At 46.9% G+C, this 20,644-nt stretch overlaps 1 protein-coding gene across 1 annotated transcript in view; it reads left to right on the forward strand.

Annotated features, from left to right (window-relative positions):
* The window catches only part of PDIA5 (protein disulfide isomerase family A member 5), a 95,104-nt gene that overhangs the window by 40,873 nt on the left and 33,587 nt on the right, over positions 1-20,644 (forward strand). Inside the window, exons 7-10 of the mRNA XM_039240599.1 lie at positions 2,489-2,549; positions 10,778-10,845; positions 17,822-17,913; positions 18,021-18,092. Of these exons, the coding sequence (XP_039096530.1) occupies positions 2,489-2,549; positions 10,778-10,845; positions 17,822-17,913; positions 18,021-18,092 (293 nt within the window). The remainder of the gene's footprint in view (positions 1-2,488; positions 2,550-10,777; positions 10,846-17,821; positions 17,914-18,020; positions 18,093-20,644) is intronic.

Here is a 20,644-nt window from a genome sequence, read left to right on the forward strand (position 1 = left end):
ATAGGGACATGTATATCTTTTCAAGTTAGTGTTTTCATTTTCTTTGGGTAAATACCCACTAGTGGGAATTACTGGATCATATGGAATTCCTACCCTCAATTTTTGGATGAACCTCAATACTCTTTGCATTGTGACCGCACCAATTTATATTTCCACCAAGAGTGCACAAGCATTCCTTTTTCTCTGCATCCTTGCCAACACTTGTGATTTGTTTCTGTGATAGGAGCTAGAGAATGTTTGTTATCTTGATAACATGATATGTACTTTTTATCTTCCTCTGCCTCCCCTCCCTTTTCATTTAAAATTATTGACCCTTAATGCTTATTAACCCAAAAGAAAAGGAGGCCATTTATGCTTTCTGGAGGAAGGATCATGTGTGATAATTATGGGCTGGACGATTTGAATCAAGGGGCTGGGCATCAACATTTCTCTGGGATAGAAGATGCCAGTATCATCAGAAGGTAAAAAGTATGTCGTGGGCAAGGGAAGAGGGGCAAATGTTAGGAGGTGGTAGCATTTGTGCCGGTAGTCATGTAAAAACAAGCAGCCTAAACTCACTGTTGCTCATGGGTAGATTTTGTGATAATGCGTGTTTCTAGCCTTTTTGGACAGTGATTGCCTGCCGCCTCCTTCCCCTGAGATGATCATGTCCTGAAACTTATAAGATCGTTCTGTAACTGGAAATATTAAGCAGAAAAAATTTTTTTCACACCTGTAGGCAATCCTCTTGTTATACTTGGTGCTATTTTCTCTTCTGTAGAAGTTTAGGTATAGCTGCCTTTCTCCAGGTAGAATTTCCACATAAAGCAACTAAAAGTTCCAAATTCAGGTTAATTGCCAAATGTATTTGTGAGCTCAGTATTCTGCACTGTTGAGGTAATTAAGTATCTTTGAATGTAATGTAATAGTTGTTACTACCCAAGGTATGAAATCGGATTGCTACAGGCTCAGAAAACCCTTTTCCTCTCAGATCTCCAGGGTTTTTTTCCTCCAGGGATCTCGGAAGATCATTTTCAAAGCATTTGCATTTTCTACCCATAGTCAGGGTCAAAGATCTTAGTAGCTAATTCTGTCTTACAGTAAGTAGAATTATGTAATTCTAGATATGTAAACAAGAGTGAACATTTTCGGAATTTATTATAAATGTTTTAAATCCCTACAAAACATTTGTAATTTTTTTATCTAGCTGAAAAATTATAAGTAATCCATATTCATTGTTGAAAATTTAGAAAATACAGCTGAAGTTTAAAAGAAAAAAGTTACTTTATCCCTTCCTATCGAGAGAGACCCACTCCTGGTATTTTCTGTAGCCTTTCAGGCTTTCAACATAATGCATACATAAATATTTTTACTCACAAAAGTGTCATTACATTTTATATGCTGCTTTCCAACTTGCTTTCCCCCCGCCACTTAATGTAACACGCATATCTTATTGTGACATTAAATATTCCTCTTCATCGTTTTTAATGATGCAGTAGTATTCCATAGAGCTGATGGAGCCTCATCTATTTACCTACTGCCTTGTTGCTGCCAGAAAGCTGCATTTTGCAATCTCCTTTTATTTTCCTTATTATTCAAAAGAGGAAAACCTCTAATTTTCTTCTATGGAAACTGGTTAGAGAAGCAAATTATTTTAATCAAAACATGCTCTGTCATTGCGTTTTTCTGCAGTCCTTGATAGATTTTCTTTTTCCGGAACATTGTTGACTTTCGTTGGAAGAAAGGTCTCTAACCCTGCTTTACACTGAAGTCTCTCCATTAGCGCTGTTGTGAAATGTAGAAATGTCTTTTTTTTGCATTTATTGTGTTTATTTAACAAATAATTATGGTTGCGTAATAATGTGACAGGCACGGTTCTGAGCGTTCTACAAATACAGATGGTCTGTTTGGCTTGTAACCTCGTGGGGGTAGGGGGCACGCCTCATCCGTGTGCTTCTGGGCACATGCTGGGCTCCTGGGCACATGGGCTACGACCACAGGGCTGGGGAAGGGGAGAGTGGGTGTGGGTTAGCTCTGTGTCACCTTACCCGCAGATCCCCATCTAGCCAAGTTGGGCCACCCGAAAACAACCACCCCCTTACAATAAAACCACTCCATAAATCACATGAGGGGGCAGCCTTGTTGAGCCTCAGGGGACACAAATAGCTAACAGGTTTTTAATCGTTCAGGCGGAGCTTCAAGGAAAGTTAGTAGTTTGTCCTGACCACTTCATCGCACCAGGTGGCCTTGGGAAAGCCGTGTGTCCCCTCAGGGCCTCAGTTTCCTCGTGTAATATGCAAGGGTAGTACAGATTGTCCTGACAGGCTGAAACTCTGGTTGCATGCCCCAAACCCCAAGTCAGAGCGTGGGACGTCTGAAGTGCCGGCGCACTCTTCCAGCCACGGTGGCGCCTCCCACCCCCAATGCGGGGTGGGGGGTGGGGGGGGGCATGTTGCCTCCCTGTTGAGTTATTGTGTGTGACCTGCGATGTTCTCTCTTTGTGCCTCAGGACTTCAGACGGCTCCTGAAGAAGGAAGAAAAGCCCCTCCTGATGATGTTTTATGCCCCCTGTGAGTGACCTTTCTCCTTTGGGCCAGAGTTCATTGTTCAGCCTCTTGGAACAGGCAGCTGGGGGTTGGAAGGCGGGGGAATGGGAATTAGCCCCAGGCCTCTTAGAATGTGAAGTGCGTCCCTCACCCCACCTCTCCATCTCTGCCTCTTTGCCGTTTCTTCTGGCTCTTCCCCTCATGCTGCCCACATCAGGTTTTCTGTCGCTGGAATCAGCAGCTTTCTGCCCTCTTTGCCCAGAGCTCCACCTAGCAAGAGCACAGGTCTCCTCTCCAGGAATTCTGTTGCCACCAGCTGTGTGCCTGGTTGGGCCACAGCAGTGCAGCCATGCCTCGGGCCCAGCCCACTCGCTAGGTCCACTGCTGCTCACCAGCCAGAGCCTGGCCAGCCCCTGGGGCAGCCATTCACCCAGCTCTGGCTCCTGCACACCTCTGCTGGTGCCACCTGGGAGGTGTGGGGGGATCAGGATCAGAGAGAAAAGGGCCTCATATTTTGGTTCATTCTCTCAATGAGGCATGAAGCCGTGGGAACAGCAGAAAGATCATTGAGATGACAATCAGAAGACCCAGATTCTAATTCCAGCTATGCCAACGTTGAGTTGGGTGACCTTGGTCAAATCCTTCTCCTTCAAATCCTTCACCTCCCTGCCCCTCAGTTTCCATTTCATTTTTTTTTTTTAATTTTAAAAAAATGTTTATTTTTGAGAAGGAGAGAGAGAGTGAGGAGATGAGGGGCAGTGAGAGGGAGACACGGAATCTGAAGCAGGAGCAGGTTCCAGGCTCTGAGCTGTCAGCACAGAGCCCATCATGGGGCTCGAACTCAGAAGCTGTGAGATCATGACCTGAGCCAAAATCGAATGCTTAACCAACTGAGTCACGCAGGCATCCCCTGCCCCAGCCTCAGTTTCCATTTGTATAAGAGAAGGTGTTGGATCAGAGCAGTGGCTTTCAGACTTTTTGACTGTATTTCCTAGTATTAATGTAAAAATATTTTTCATTGCAACCTAGTGCTGTAAGTATACATGTCACTTATGTATACTTATAGTAGATAAGTTGAATAAGTAAATAAGCTGAAACAACAGTTTTACAAAAACCATACTTAGCCTTACTACTTGCTATCCACTCTGCCAGATGTAGTATGCATGATTTCTCTTTTCTATTTTATGTATGTGTGTATGTATGTATGTGTGTATGTATGTATGTATGTTTATTTATATTTGAGAGAGAGACAGAGTGCAAGCTGGGGAGGGACAGAGAGAGGGGGAGACACAGGATCCAAAGCAGGCTCCAGGCTCTGAGCTATCAGCACAGAGCCCGATGCGGGGCCCAAACTCACAAGCTGTGAGATCATGACCTGAGCTGAAGTCGGATGCTTAACTGACTGAGCCACCCAGGCATCCCAGTCTATTTTGTTTTATTCAGAAGTTTTTGGTTTTTCCTACTATTTCATAACCCTCTAATAACGGATCTGCAAACTATGGCCCATGGGCTGTCCGTCTTATTTGGTAAATTAACTTTTGTTGGAACATAAACATGTTCCTTTGTTTACACATTGTGGCTGCTCTCAAAAGCTAAGCAGAATTGAGTAGTTGACAGTATATTGTGCAAAGCCTCAAATATGCTGCCTGGGCCACCCTATAGTCTAACAGGTCCCAGCCCACAGATTGAAAAACCCTGGAATAGAGCCTGTATGAGGCCCCCAGAGCTATGGCTCTGTGATCTACCTATGCCCTTCAGAAAACCAAAGACTGGAGAGAGAGGGGCTCTGCGTGGTGGGATGTGCATGTGCCCTGGCCTGTCCCTGGCTTGGAGGAGTATCAGCGGCTATCATCCATCACCCTGCAGTGGCCCTCCTTCACACACCCCAGGTCCTGTTCCCCTGTGGTAACCACTGACCTGTTCTCTGTATCTATGAGTTTCTTTTTGTTTTGTTTTGTTTTAGTTTTTAGATTCCACATGGAAGTAAAATGATATGGTTTTTGTCCTTTCTCCTTCTGACTTATTTCACTTCGCATAATTCCCCTCAGGGTCCATCCATGTTGTTGCAGGTGGCAAGAGTTCATGCTTTTTTATGGCTGAGTAGTATTCTGGTGTGTGTGTGTGTGTGTGTGTGTGTGTGTGTGTGTGTGTGTGTGTGTGTGTACATCACAGCTCTTTATCCATTTATCTATTGATGGACATATAGGTTGTTTCCATATATTGGCTATTGTAAATAATCCTGCAATAAACATAGGAGTGCATATATCTTTTCAAATTAATGTTCTTATATTCTTCAGATGAATACCCAGTAGTCAAACAGCTGGGTCATATGGTAGTTCTATTCTTAATTTTTTGAGGAATCCCCATACTGTGTTTCACAGTGGCTGTACCAATTTACCTTCCTACCAACAGTGCACAAGGTTCCTTTTTCTCCACATCCTTGCCAATACTTGTTATTTCTTTTTGATAAAAGCCATTCTGACAGGTGTGGCATGATATATCAGTGTGGTTTTGATTTGCATTTCCCTGATAATGAGTAATGTTGAGCATCTTTTCATGTGTCTGTTGGTATCTGTAGGTCTTCTTTGAAGAAATGTCTATTCAGATTCTCTACTCATTTTTTAATCGGGTTGTTTGGTTTGTTGTTGAGCTGTATGTATTCTTTATGTATTTTAGATATTAACCTCTTATCAGATATATGATCCGCACATATCTTCTCCCATTCAGTTGGTTGCTTTTTCATTTTGATGATAGCTTCTTTCACTGCGCAGAAGCTTTTTAGTTTGAAGTAGTCCCATTTGTCTATTTTTGCTTTGGTTTTTCTTGCCTTTGGAGTCTGAGCCACAAAAACATAGCTAAGACTGATGTTAAGGAGCTTATTGCCTACATTTTCTTCTAAGAATTTTATGGTTTCAGGTCTTATATTCAAGTCTCTGACCTATTTTGAGTTAATTTTTGCATATGGGGTAAGATAGTGGTCTAGTTTCATTCTTTTGCATGTGGCTGACCAGTTTTCTCAGTACTGTTTATTGAAGGGCCTGTTCTTTCTCTGTTGTATGTTCTTGACTTCTTTGTTATAAATTGATTAGCTATGTATATGTTTAATTCTGAGCTCTCAGTTCTTTTCCATTAATCTGGGTGTCTGGTTTTTTTTTTTTTTTTTTTTTTTTTTTTTTTTTTTTTTTTTTTTTTTTTTTTTTTTTTTTTTTTTTTTTTTTTTTTTTTTTTGCCAGCACTATATTGTTTTGATTATTATAGCTTTGCAGTATAGTTTGAAATCAAGGAGCATGATACTTCCAGCTTTGTTCTTTCTCATGATTGCTTTGACTCTTTGGGATCTTTTGTGGTACATACAAATTAGAGAATTATTTGTTTTAATTCTGTGAAATATGCCATTGGAGTTTTGATAAGGATTGCTTTGAATCTGTAGTTTGCTTTGAGTAGTATGGACATTTTAATAATTTTAATTCTTCTAATTCATGAGTATGGAATATTTTTTCAGTTGTGTTATCTTCAGTTTCTCTTATCAGTGTCTTATAGTTTTCAGTATACAAATCTTTCACCTCCTTGGTTAAATTTATTCCTAGATATATTATTCTTTCTGATGTAATGTTAATGGGATTGTTTTCTTTATTGTTCTTTCTGCTAGTTTGTTATTAGTGTGTAGAAATGCCACAGGTTTCTGTATATTCATTTTGTATCCTGTGATTTTACTGAATTCATTTATTAGTTCTAACAGTTTTTTGGTGGAATTGTTAAGGTTTTCTATATATAGTATCATGTCATCTCCAAATAGTAATTGTTTTACTTCTTCCTTTCTTATTTGCATGCTTTTCATTTCTTTTTCTCTCTTAATTGATGTGGCTAGGAATACTGTGTTGAATAAAAGTGGCAGAAGTGGACATCCTTGTCTTATTCCTGATCTTAGAAGAAAAAAGCTTTTAGCTTTTTCCTGTTGACTATGATGTTAGGTGTGGGTTTGTCATATATGACCTTTATTATGTTGAGATATGCCCTCTCTCTACCCACTTTGTTGAGAGTTTTTATCATAAATAGAGGTTGAATTTTATTGAGTTTTTATTCCGCATCTATTGAGATGAACTTAGGATTTTTATCCTTCATTTTGCTGACGTGGTGTCTAATGTTGATTGATGTGCAGGTATTGAACTATCCTTGCATCCCTCACTTGATTGTGTTAATGATCCTTTCAATGTCTTGTTGAATTTGGTTTGTTAATATTTTGTTGAGGATATTTGTAGCTATGTTCATCAAGGATGTTGACTTATAATTCTCTCTTTTTGTGGTATTCTTGTCTGGTTTTGGTATCAGGGTACCTGGCCTTATAAGATGTATTGGAAGTATTCCCCTCCTTTTCAATGTTTTGAAAGAGTTAGAGGAGAATATATATTGAATCTTTGAATGTTTGGAAGAATTCATCAGTGAAGCCATCTGGTCCTGGACTTTTGTTTGTTGGCAGGTTTTTGATGACTGATTCAATCTCCTTGCTAGTAATTGGTCTGTTCAGGTTTTCTGTTTCTTACTGATTTAGTCCTAGAAGATTGTATGTTTCTAGGAATTTGCATATTTCTTCTAAATTATCCAACTTTTTGGTGACTAATTGTCCATACTAATCTTTTATGATCCTTTATATTTCTGTGATATGAGTTGTAACTTCTCATTTCATTTCTGTTTACTCTTTTAAGCCTGGCTTGAATCCCCCTTCTTGAGAAGTTCTTTGAACAAAGCCCCCTCCCATTTCCACCTGAATGATCATACCTTCTTGGATAGCTGCCCTTTTATGAGGTTCTGGTGGTTCTGCCTGACTTAGGTAGGCCTGTAGTTTGTTCACCATGACAATAGCCTCTCCCCAGCCCCTGTTGATTGCTGGGTGTCCCCCTAACCCAGCCTCCTCTCAGACACCTCGCTGGCCTTGGGGGTGTGCCTGCCTATAGAAAGGAGGCCCTGGTGTCCTACTTCTTGTTAGATTAGGCTTTGCTCAGAATAGTCACTTTGGTCAGAATGCACTTTAACCTTGGGTCATTATCTTCATTAATGTTCACTAGTTGGTTTCACCCTTTTTGTTTCTCCTTGGAGGGCTCTTATTAACTGCTCAGCTGTGAGTTGCTTCAGGAATTGTCCTGCCTACCCAGCCCCTTGAGGAGGGGGCCCCCGTTGGTTCATCTCAGAACCCTTCAGGATTCAGAGTATTGGTTAGATGAGATGAAAACCAAGTATATGTCTGTATATAGTTCATGACACAAGGCAGGATCATGGTATAGCCGTGTGGGTTTCATTATAATGACACTAGTCCATCACTTACAAAGAGTGGTTCCCTAGCAGTTTGCACTAGAATGTGTGTGCCTTCTCCTCCTACCCCTTTCCCAGGCTGTCTGGGAGGGTGTCCTTCCTCCTCATCATAGCAGGCAGAGAGGCAAGCATAGTTATTACCTTTATATAATGGAGAGCTGGGATAGAAGTTAGGTCTGTTGTTGATGTCACAGAGCAATTAATAGTCGAGAAGGGAGGGAGAAAACTCAGAGATATTAAGTTTAAATTTGTGGAGGGGTCAGATTGGATGGCCTCCTGGGTCCCAGGTAACCCCAGGACTCTTGTTGTTTTTTTATTGAAACAAACTTGTGCTTTTATTATATACTAGTCCACTCAAGCCTTCATGGCCTCATAATTCAGCTTATTCCTGGAAACACACCAGTTCCATAATTGGCAAGTCTTTTAGGACTCTGATCCTTTGATCATGTTTGGGGTGAATGAACCCAAAGGCAGTGGGAGGCTTTACTTGTGACAAGGAATCTGGGTCCCTAGGACCTATTGTTTATTCAGTAAATGTTGACAGAATTAATGAGAAAATGAAAGGGTGACTGCTGTAACTTTAGGGGTTTGAGAGTAACAATTAGTCTTCTCTCTTCCTGTGCCTCCCAGGTGAATCCGTTGAAAGATGGATTCAGATAGGGATCACAGTACCAGCTCTATTTTTGGTCAAGTTAAATTGGAAACTGGTTTGGCCTGTAGCTTCCTATTACTCTTCCATCACCTCTTCACCTCACTAACTTCTTCTCCCAGAGCTGCTGGGCTCTACCCATGGGGGTCTGGGGGGACATGAGGGTAATGTTGCTGCAGGCTGCAGACAGGCACAGCTGAAAGAGAGACATTACCTTTGTGGGGACAGTTCATAAATTAAGCCCCTGACTGATGACTATGGCCCAGTGGGTGTCAGACTCCATGCCCCATCTCATCAAGCCACTGAGTAAAGAGTGGATGAACTCCAAGTGTACTCCCCCTCCCCACTTATTTTCCTTCCTGGGAGTGACATCCTCTGTTGCCTGTGGAGTATCGTTCCCCCCATCCCTGCCCCCGCAGACCTAGTAGGAGCAGACACTCAGGTCTTATACTGATGGTGCCTCCCCTGCTGAGTGTCCGGTTCTGTCCTCCCAAGTGTTGGCTCTGCCCCTCAGCAGGGCAGACACTGTGTCCAGTCCACAGATGGGAAAACTGAGGCTCACACCACTTGCTCAGGCTTAACACAGGCAGCAGCCAGTCAAAGGGAGACCTGGGTCTCATACTTCCCAGAGCTGAGAGTCTTGTCTGCTGTGTGCACCACCCCCCACCCTGTTGTCCCTACTGTGTGGCATCCACCGTGGAGCATGGGGGCCTGGCCAGGTTGGCCTTGTTGTACCTGTTTACCTCCTCTGCAAGTGCCCCACAGTAGGAAGTGTCCCCCAACAAATGTCCTGTTCTTTTCTTCATGACACCTGTGGGGATGGGGCTGCATGTGGCAGCTGCCGGAGAGAGGTACGTCTTGTCTTCTGCGGGCAGATGCCGTGGGCTGACCATGCAACCGCCCTCACTGTCCCGAGTCTCCCTGAGGCTGAGCCTGAACTAATGGCACAGACCCAAGCCCAGGCCGGCGTGTATACAGTGTGTGTCCCTCTGTCTGCTGGGCAGGAATGTCACAGAGGGACCATGGAGCTGGGGAGGTACCAGTGGAACCCTGGTCCTGCTCACGGTTCTCCAGCGTGTGTATCTGCCCCGTGGATGAGAGCACCCCTCCGATCTGTATTACTCTGCCCACAGTCTGCCAGGGTGTTAGCTAGACATGGGTTAGCACTTGTCCGCCTGCTGCTGCGTGGCCCTGCCCCCCGTCACATTGGGATGAGATCCAGCCTGACACGGAAGTCCAGTCAGCTTTGGTGTCTACAGTCTTCAGGTGCATCTCAAAGCCTTTTTGCAGCAGAGTGGCTGTCAGAAAGAATAACAACCTGACATGTCCGAATTCCTTGTGTCTGAAGAAACTGGTGCACATGTCCTGTGGGGTCACTGCCGAAATGTGGCCTGCTCTGATTGATGCAGGGGCAGGGTGGGGGAGCAGAGGTTTTAAATCAAGGTCACTCTGAAGTAATAGTGGGTGTTTGGGGCCTGGCTGTGTCAGCCCTGTGTCCCCCAAGGCTTGGGGGGCCTTCATCCTCCCAGGAGAAGAGTGACCACAGAATCCCACAGAGGGTTGAGCCAGAGACATCACAGAATCCTTGATGTCAGAGCTGGAGGGGGCCTGAGGTGATCTGCTCCAACACTCCACATTTGCCAGAAGGAGCTCTCGCCCAGAGAGAAGAGGTGACCCGTCCAGGGCCATGCAGCGCCTCCAGAGAGGACAGGCACTCAGATGTGCCGACCCTGGCCTGGTGTGCTCCTCCCGCGAGGCCAGAGCCAGTATTTCACACTCAACCCGTCTCCACTCACTGCCCACTTATTCTTGTTGATGTAAGAAAAGGGGCTTTGAAATCCCAAAACTCATTGTTCCTGTGGTTGTACATTTTTCTTCCTAATGGCATCTGATTCAAGTTCATTTGTAGTTCCTGACTGTGCTTCCCTGTCACCTATTTGGGTTCCCTGAATTCCTGTTGAACTCATTATCAGCCCTCAACTATTCCACGCTTTTGCCCACGCTTTTGCCCTTCTCCAGCTATGTCACATTTGCTTAGTCAGCCCCACGTTTATCGAGGGACTGCTGGGCTGTGTCCTGATCTACGCCATCAAGATTGTACGCTCTTTGGAGGGCGGGGCCTCCTGTTCCTTCCGTGTCCCCAGGGCCAGCGTGTCCCCAGGGCCAGCGGCAGTTCTGCCCTCTGCAGGCTGGGTAAATGTTTGCTGGTAAATGTTAGCCTGAGGGGAGGGAAGCCAGGGCGCAAGGGCCGGGCACCCACTCTAACCAAGTTTGTTCCTCTCCTATCTGTGACCAGGGTGCAGCGTGTGCAAGAGGATAATGCCACATTTCCAGAAGGCCGCGACCCAGCTGCGAGGCCACATTGTGAGTGAGGCCCCCGGGCCTGGCAGGGCTGGCTGGGTCCCAGACTTCTCCCTCTCACCTGGAGAGGCAGTGGGAGGAAGGGGCCCAGGGTGCGGGGAGAGGGCAGCTCTGAAAATCTCGAGGAGTCACCCTCCCACTACTGACCTGAGCCCTGGGCATGTGATTCACACCTGTTCTTGGTGGATGGTAAGAACTCCAGACAGTTGCTGGGACCAGGAGAGTTCAGTGCTTGTCCAAGTGAGGCCAGTGATGAAATAGCCAGGAAACAAGTGAGAAGCAAAGGTGGTCTTGCTGGGCGGCCAGGGTCTGTGAACAGACCATCAGGGCCAGTCTCCAGATTGGGCCTAAGCTCCTGGTGCTGGGCAACCCGGTGGCAGCAAAAGGGGCCTGGTGACTGGTGGTGGGCCCAGAGCACAAGCAGATTTACAAGGCAGTTTCCTGCCAGGTTTGCCATGGATCTGGTTCCTCTGGGGCCAGAGGAGCCATGGAAACGACAGCAGAAAGAGGCAGTCCAGGTGGGGCGCAGGAGACTGAGCTCGCAGGTACTCTCTGAAGGAGAGTGTGCAGTGTGTCGGGGCAGGAAGCAGACAGGAGGCAGGGTTGTCTCGGGGATGCCCATCTCTCAGGGACAGGAGGGGGAAAAGGAGCCCCTGAGGAAATGGGCCTCAGGAAAGAACAACAACCAGGATTGTGCAGCAAGGGCAGGGAAGACGGGACTCAGGGCCACACACTGATGGTCCAGGTCATCTCTGTGCAGCCTCCACCTGCCAGCCTCGTCTCTTCTGTGCTGTGTGTCTATCCAGTTTTGCATGTACCCTGAGCCACACAGATATTGAGGGTTTTTTGTTTTGTTTTTGTTGCTGGTGACAGAAAAATAGCTGTTGGCTCCTCTAGGGAGCATGGAAAAATCCATACACTCTTTATGAAAGGTGGTGGGGAGGAGGGCTGTCACCATTCGGGGCTGGTCAAAGTCCCACTAAGGGAGTTCTGAGGTCTTAAAACTGAATCATGAGGGGCGCCTTGGTGGCTCAGTTGGTTAAGCGTCCGACTTCGGCTCAGGTCACGATCACACAGTTTGTGAGTTCGAGCCCTGCATTGGGCTCTGTGCTGACAGCTCAGAGCCTGGAGCTTGCTTTGGATTTTGTGTCTCCCTCTTTCTCTCTGCCCCTCCTCTGCTCGTGCTCTGTCTCTCTCAGTCTCTCAGAAATAAGTAAATGTTAAAAAAAATAAAAATGAAAAAAAAAACTTAATCATGATCTTTACAGATCAAATGAAGTTGGTGATTAATTCAGTCAATTTAAAAAGTTTCCATGGCAGCACCTGGGCATGGTGACAGCCCTGCTAGCCTAGCTGGCTACAAGACTGGGTTGCAAAGAACCAGTGCTTTCTCTTTTGACCTCATTCTGGGGCAGTACCAAGGTCCTGCTTGTTTCTCACTAATGAATTTTTAGCAACTCGCCTGGAGATGTTTGGCCTTGGGGCACACATACATCACTCGGGGGAAGTTTCACTTTGCACTTTGGGGCCTCAATAGATAGCATATATCATGATTATTTTGCCTGGAGAAAAGACTTAATTACCCAGTGTTCTCCCTACCCATACTCGCATACCCTTAGAAAACTCCCAACTCAACTTCCTAACTCTGCGGTGCATTGGAAGTTAAATAGCTCCAGCCCCAGTCAGATCACAAATACCTGGCCAGCTCCACCAAAGCAGAGGAGGCCTTGGTGCTGGTCTTGTGCACCTTCTGGAAGATTCTCAGCCAATGGTGCATCAGTGTTCCAGTCCCTTCCATGCTCCCATAGTTTGTCCTTGCTGTGCATGGCCAGGTCTGCCATCTTTGCTTTCATTCCAGATCATTTTCTTCACTAATTGATACTTATTATAGTATGATTTTCTCACTGTAGTGTGAGCTTCCTGGGCGCTGGGGCACTGTTTGGTTCACATCTATTTCTTCACCACAGAGCACAGGGCCACGCTTGTGGTACCCCATACATACTGATAAGTGAATGAATGAACATGTGGCTTATCACTCCCAAGCATGTCTAATTTAGGCTCTGTATTTACATTAAAAATGTTCCTCTTTTTAAAGGAATTCAGAGCATTAGTTATGAAAGGACAGAAATAAAGCGAGAAGGATGCTTGTGAGTTGAGGGCTTGCCCTTTGCCCTGGGCTCATACTAGGCTCTTTCTCAAGATTATCCTTGAAGATTATTTGTTTTAAGGGTTACTTACTTCCAAAAAAGGAAACAACAACAACAGTGCCTGCTTTTCCTGCCTGCACCCAAGTGAAGACATGTACAAAATGACTGTCCCAGTTCCCTAGACAACGTTACAGAAAACTCAGTGGGATTGTCTGGGTACCTGGAGAGCTTGGCTGGTCAAGCCCAGCTTTGCCTGGGTATTAGTTCCTTTGGCCTAAGGCATCTGTGTTGTGTGAATGCATTCATTTCCTTCTGCACTGGGGAAGGAACATGCGTGGGGTACGTTTTGTCTTTCTTAGGAAAACACCTTTTGAAAGTTCTCACCCTTTCCCAGCTCCATAAATAGGGAAAGGTCCGGCCACATGGGCACCAGCTGCTGTGGGAGGCCTCTGGAGGCCACGGCTCCTGGTACAGCCGCAGCTCCCCGGAGAGGAGGACACCAGAAGCGTGCTTCTTTTCCGTCCTCCCACGCAGGGCAGAGATGTGCTTCGAGTCCCCAGAAATCAGAAGCCTACCTCCTCACCACTGCTGAGACCCAGCCGGACTGGCACCTCCAGTCTCCTTGTCGTCTCTGTCATCCGCGAGCCCTTTTTGGCTTGTCCATGTCTGTGGCAAGGGTCAGAAACCTCCCTTCTCTACAGATTTCTTGGGAGGTGTCCAAATTGATGATGTTAAGATGGGAGCCAGGCCAGATCAGGGGTGCTCAGCCTTTGCCATTTTCCAAACTCAGTTCTGCCTCTCTTTGCTGTCATTGATGTCTGGTGAATCATTGGTGTCTGTCCCATCTATTCTTGCTAATTGCCATCTTCGTCAGCAGCCGTTGCTGCTCCCTGTTTCAGAGCAGCCATCAGAGCGAACCTGTCCCTATCTGCCTCCTCTTCCCAGCTTTGCTAGTTACCAAGGTCCACACCGAGGCTTTTGTTAATCTTGGCCATGATGGGCCATCTAGGTGTAAACGCCATGACATGGGCTGGTCATGGTGACAGACTTGTGCAGACCAGACCCTGGACCTGGCTCTTAACTAACCAGCAAGGAGATCTTGGGCAAATAGCCTCGGAGTCTCTGTTTCCCTGTCTGTAAAATGGGATGATAATGCAAACCCTGCCCACCTCACTAGGTTGCTGTGAAGAGCAAGTGCCTGGCATGTGGAAACAGTCCTGTGAGCTGCAGACACTTCATAGACACACATGATTGACCCCCCTCTACTGCTCTGTACTTCCTGTTCCTCCCATTCACTAAATGAGGGTGCTCCCAAGATTCTTCTTTTCAGCCTCTTTTCTTATTAGCACAGTAGAGTAACGGCTTGACACTGCTTTTCTTGTTGTCTCTTCCTCAGTGATTTTATCTACGTCCATAGTTTCAACAAAATGTAGCTCCATGGGGCCTCAACAAAATGTAGCTCCATGGGGCCTGAGTCCTTGAGCTCCAGTACCATGTATCAGATTCCCTGCTTGACATCTTGGTCTGGAGTTTTCTCCCTGTGTCTCAAATGCAGTGTCTAAAATAAAATTCAGTACCTTTCCATCTAGCAAACTGCCAGCTTTCTTTCATGACTCTTCCCAAGTACCCCAGGCTCCTCTCACAGCATGCCTTTTTCCTAGGGCGTCCTCACACATGTCTCTTCCTCATGCCCTCTGCCCTCTCCCTGCCTGCCATCCTGGGTCAGGCCCTGGTTAGCCCACACAGGGTGGTTGCCGAATACTGCTTACTTCTCTCCCTGACCCACGACTTGCCCCTTACAGCCTGACTTGTTTATATTTAAAGAGAGAAAGGAAAGGAAAAGAAGAGAAAAGAAAAGAAACGAATGCAGCAGGAAAACCCTCCATCACCTCTTCACTAAAGTCCTGGTTTCTTAGGCATTAACAGCTTTTCCAGAGTGAGCTCATGAACCTGTCCAGCCTTCTCTTCCTGCCCCCTTCTGTGTCCTACAGTCTAGTTAAACTAGCATATTCCTGTGTCTTGGGTTGCATCTTGTCTTGCCTTGCTTCCACATTTTCTTTCTGGAATGTCTGTGGAAGTCTTCCTCTCCCTCGAGCACCAGTACACGTGTTGTCTGCTCTGCTAGGCATCCAGGATTGTTCCTTCAGGACACGGGCTGAACATGAGGCGGAGAGGGTCCCACTAACTGGACGGCACTGGCACGTGTGGCTCCGGGTCAGGCATTGTGGCCTTAACTTTTAGGCTGAGGCCACTTTTGCCTCATTTGGCTTTCCAGACTCCAAAGAGTATACATCGTTGTTCAAAAAATATTTATCACATTAATAAATGCCTCCAAGTGGTACAAGAGTGCTCCAGAAACTCAGAGAGTTGAAAGCTCATCACAAGGAAAGGTGGCTTGGAAAGGCTGTCCGGGAAGGTGGGATTTGATTTGCCTTCAAGGATGAATAAGCTTTTGGTAGTGACTGAGAGACGGGAAGTGGGCATCCTAAGCAGAGGGACGAGAAGCATGTGCTCTGGAAATTTGGGTAGAGTTCAGAGCTGCTTCGTAGTATTGGTGAAAACAGCTAGCATATTCTGAAGTGCTGTAGATCCTTCACCTATACTATCTCATTCAGTCTTCACAGCAGTCACAAAAGGTGGCTGTTCATGAGGAAATAGGCACAGAGGCACCTGACTTATTCAAAGAAATGTGTCTACTAAGTGGGGAGTTAGGACTTGAACCCAGCATCCTGATGCCTGAGACTGGGCTCCTGGCCACTGTGGTACATTACCCATCTGCAAGGTGCCTTAGACAGCAAGCAGTCCAACTTCCTCCCTGTGCAGAAGTCTCAGGCTATTCAATTCCTGGGAGAATCAAAAACCTAGACTCTGGCAGGTATACAATTAAGGGTTTTGTAAGAAAGAAGAATTCAGAAATGAGATAGGGACAGTATGATCTTTGAGCGTGGAGTTAGATTCTAGCCCATATTTAGTGGAATTGAAAGGTTTTGTGCAGGGAAGTGATGTAATGAAAGAGGAGGATGTGGAAGATTAATCTCATGGTGGATGTGCACTGACACTAGGGAGATCAATTAGAATAAAAAAAAGAACTTTAAAGTAGGCAATTATTACTGGAACAGACTGCTGAATCAGTCTGGGAAATGAACAGAATGGCTTTTAGAGGGTTCCAGGGCTTCTAGTAAGTTCTATTTCAGGCCAATTCTCCCTGTATTCCTTGCAGCATCCCACAAATGATGGGGGATGGGGGGGCGTGGAAATCAGTGATTTAGTAAACATTTATTGTGTGTCTAAGGCATTGTGCTAGGTACATAAAACAATTTAATGTTTAATGTTTTTTACTTATTGAGAGAGTGCAAGCACACTTATACGTACACACAGAGGGAGAGGGAGAGAGAATCCCAAGCAGGCCCCATGCTCAGTGCAGAGCCCGACTCAGGGCTTGATCCCACAACCACGAGATCATGACCTGAGCTGAAATCAAGAGTTGGACACTCAACCAACTGAGTCACCCAGGTGCCCCAGAAAGACCTGTTTAGATGCCTCTTGGGGATGGTGCTGCCAGAGGCTTTCATCACCAGGAGGATTTGGTAGGAAATCAAGAACTTGATGATTACTGAACATCAGTTCTGTGCTGGTTCAGTTCTCTTAAGAGCCCTATGATATTCTCAACACCCCACGTCTTCCACACAGGGAGCCTCAGTGAAGGTAAGTGACTTGCTCAGAGTCCCACGATTCCTCAGTGGATGCAGTCTTCTGAATCAAGTTTGTTGTCCACTGAAGCTGTTATCCTTTTCCTCTTCCTATGTTTCCTTCTATGTTGTTCAGCAAAATGAGCTTCCCGGGTTTCTTCTCTCTGCTTCTATAACTGCTCCTGGGTTTTTGAAGTTCCTTTCCCCTCTCCTCCATGCTGCCCTGCTTTGTGGAACAGCCTTCCTATATCTGGCCACTCTATCTTCATTCTCTTGTAGGAACAGATTCAAAGTCCTCTTTCCGGGCACCTGATCCTGCCCTAGAAAAGACTGCTGCTTCAGGGAAGGAGTTTTAGAGGACTCTGCGTTGTTCTTAGTATTTAGCCCTGTTGTCAGTCACACAGCTACTAAAATTCTCCTTTCCCAGTTAGGGGTGTTGGATATGGGAACCCCTGAAGTCAGAACATTTTCAGACTTCGGAGATGGTGCAGTCAGGCTGTAGGTGATGGTTACAAACAGGAGGAGAGGGGTGGGGGATCTGGGAGTCTGGAGGGAGGAGAGTCCAGCATATGGACCGTCACAAGAGCCACACTCTTCCCTGGCCACGTGCAAGCTGGGAGGTTCAAGAACACTGCACACAAAACCTGGGTGGACAGACTGAGGACAGGCCATGAGGACGTTGTGGGGAGGCTGAGCAGTGGTTGTAACTTAAGAGAGGAATGCAACTTTAGTTGACAGGGGCAGGGAGGAGGCATAAAATATATTTGGATGGCAGCGGCCCCACTCTAGGACCTGCTTGAACTTGGTGGCAAAGCCAAGTGCCTTCTTCAGCCCTCAGAACTTTGGTTTCACTCTGGGATAGCACCCCTGCAGGCAAGTAAAAGGAATGCCTGTACAGAGGGTAACACCTGGCCCGGACCCTGCGTCTTCCAGAGCTCTCAGCCCTCATTCCCGGCTGGGTTAGCTTGCCGTGCTCCCCCCACTGCCCAGGGCTGCACGTCAGTTTGTGAGGCTCTGTCCCCTTCATCTATTTCTGGTGGGATAGACGGATAGGCTGTGCATGGACAAGGCGGGGTGGGAGGGGGCGAGGATTGTCGTCTGTGGGGCAGTGGACCCATAGGCCTGTTCTCCCTTTGCTCCTAGGTGCTGGCTGGGATGAACGTCTACCCCTCAGAATTTGAAAACATCAAGGAGGAGTATAACGTGCGAGGCTACCCCACCATCTGCTATTTCGAGTAAGTCTGCTTCTCTTCGGACGCTCGCTTCCCCCTCCCCTGCCCCCCGCCCTGGGATGGCATTTGCACCCCTGGCTGAGCCCATGTTGTCTGTCCACATTTCACAGGAAAGGACGGTTTCTGTTCCAGTATGACAACTATGGGTCCACAGCAGAGGACATTGTGCAGTGGCTGAAAAAGTAAGTGGGGTGGTTGCCTCAGGTGTGCCTGGAGGGAGGGTGCCGCAGGTATACCCCAGGGCGGTCCCTGGTCACAGGGCTGCGGCTGGACCTGGAGAAGAGAAGCAGGAAGGCAAAGGGCCCATTGTGCTGCCCGTGCAGTGGTTTCTGGGTTGCTTCTAGGGGGAGGATGGGGTCTTTGCAGGGTTAGGGTATGGGAGCCGGGAGGATTTGGTGTGACTGGCCACGGTGACAGTGTTTCAAACAGCGTTTTCCCCTTACTATCTGCCGGCCAAGGGTGTTTCTCGCCTCGGATGTCAGTTTTGAGAGAGCCACTGCAGGTCTCTCTGAAAATTGAATTGTCAACTGAACACTTATTTCAAACATAATTCTGTGTTAGGTGCTGTGAAGCACCTGGGAAATACTCTCGTACCTTCGATTTGCAGAGTGTTTGCCATTCATGTGCACTCCCCACAGACGCTGCTTCATGGCCACCTTGTGATTCCTGTTTGTAACGGGATAGATCCTTGTGACCCAGAGTACCCCTCACCTGGACCCTCACCATGCTAGGCGTGTGGCTTTGGCACGACCTTGACTGGTGTGTTGAAGGAGGAGTCTGTCCCCCCTCCCACCCCTTCCCATCACAGGAGCAAGGGAGAGGCCACCTCTTCTGGCAGCGTCCTCAGGCCATCCCCAGCTGAACACTTAACCCTGCTTGCTCTGGCTCTACCTGTCATCGGTTTGGGGCTTACTAGTCACTGCGGGTGCATGGCAGTTTGTGCATAATTATTGGAATAATAATCAGCTAACATTTCTGGGGACTCTGCTTTGTGACTGACCCTGTTCTAAAGACTCTCTGTGGATTCTCATGTAATCCTCAGAACAGCCTTGTAAGGACGACGTTGTCGTTAGCCTTATTTAATGAAAAAGGTAGCAGAGCACAGCGATAAGGAGCTTGTCCAGGCCCCTGCAGGTGACAGGGAGCAGGGCCAGGTTTGCCCCTGGGCAGCGGCAGCTCCCCTGAGTTCTGGCCGGAGCCCCTACCCCTTCTTTATTGACACCATTCCCCGAGGGCAGAAGGTTAAAAGATCAGTTATCCAAAGATATGGAGGTGGAAAATGTGCATTTTCAGAATGGGAAAGGAGGGTGAATTTTGTACCCTTCCCCCCCAAAACAACAACAAACTGTCAGATTCTAACGGTTGAATCTCAGTCTTCTGTTGTGTCAGTCCCCAGGAGATAAAACACAGCGGCAGCACTGTGTTTGCATAGCATCTTTTGTTTCTTGGAAGCATTCCCACATGTCTGTCCCCATCTATCACTCATTTCCAGTCTCTGCGCGGGAAGGTGCCCCCCCCCGCCCCCCATCTTGTGTATTCATTGTCTTAACCTGGGGCTTCACCCCCCTGGTATCCTTTCTCATTTGATAATAAGCATGTCCTCTCCTCCAGCCAGACACAGCTCACTCTGCTTTGGGAGAAGGTTTCAACAAATAGCCATCTCTTTTGTCACCAGAGCACAAAATCTGTCTGCTTCCTTTCCCCTTCTGTAACCTTTTCTGGTTTCAAAATACACTCCTATCTTCTTGGAAGGATAAGGTTTAGTTTTCTTTTAAGAAGTGTTCAGACCTGGCTTGCTAACCCTGCACAAGGGGGCACCTCAGTGGAGTTTCTGAGACAGGTGATCAGCTCCCCACTGGAGCCTGGCACTCTGTTCCCCACCCCACACCCTCTGCCCGCTGCCACCCCACCTCCTCCACCACACTCTGCTCTGGACTGAGACCCTGAGGCAGCCCTGGGCTAGCGCCTCCCCACTTCCCACCCCCTCCTTCCGCCCTCTCCTCACCCTGTGTCAGAATGTGGGAAGAAAATCTTGTTGGCAGCTCCTGGTTCAGCGCTGGTCTCCAGGCTGAGAAGGTTGGTGGGGTGACTCCAGGGTAGGGGGGTGCAGCATCGGGGTCTCCCTGAGCAGCCCTGCCCAGTTGCCCAACTACTCCTGATCACTGAGTCAGGGGCACTCGTGGGGGCAGCTCCTCCAAAGGCATGGCTGCAGCTCACCCCCACCAGCACAGCTAGAGTAGGTCCTGAAGGACCCCCAGTGAGCTGCCTCCTCTCATACCCCAGCGCGAGCTAGCGATGTCACTGTGCTGCCAGCTGCCTTAATTTTTTAAAAATCTTTCCTCATTTCAACACTCTCCAAGTGAGATAGGTTATTACAGAAAAACTTAAAAATATATTTAAGCAAAAGGAAAAGTCCTTTCTTCCCCCACTGTCAGATACTGTGGTGATGTTTTTGTGAATTTCTTCTCAGATTTCCCCCTACAGGTACCCAGCTCTGTGTGTGATTTTTCCCTGTGCCGAGTGATTTTTTAAAAAATTTTTAATGTTTTATTTATTTTTGAAAGAGAGAGGGATACAGAGTGTGAGTAGAGAAGGGGCAGAGAGAGAGAGGGAGACACAGAATAGGAAGCAGTCTTCAGGCTCTAAGCTGTCAGCACAGAGCCCCATGTGGGGCTTAACCTCACAGACTACAAGATCATGATCTGAGCTGAAGTCGGATGCGTAACTGATTGAG

The sequence above is a fragment of the Hyaena hyaena genome, unplaced genomic scaffold (assembly GCF_003009895.1).
Source record: "Hyaena hyaena isolate Hyena2069 unplaced genomic scaffold, ASM300989v1 scaffold_180, whole genome shotgun sequence".
In the NCBI taxonomy this organism is placed as follows: Eukaryota; Metazoa; Chordata; class Mammalia; order Carnivora; family Hyaenidae; genus Hyaena; species Hyaena hyaena.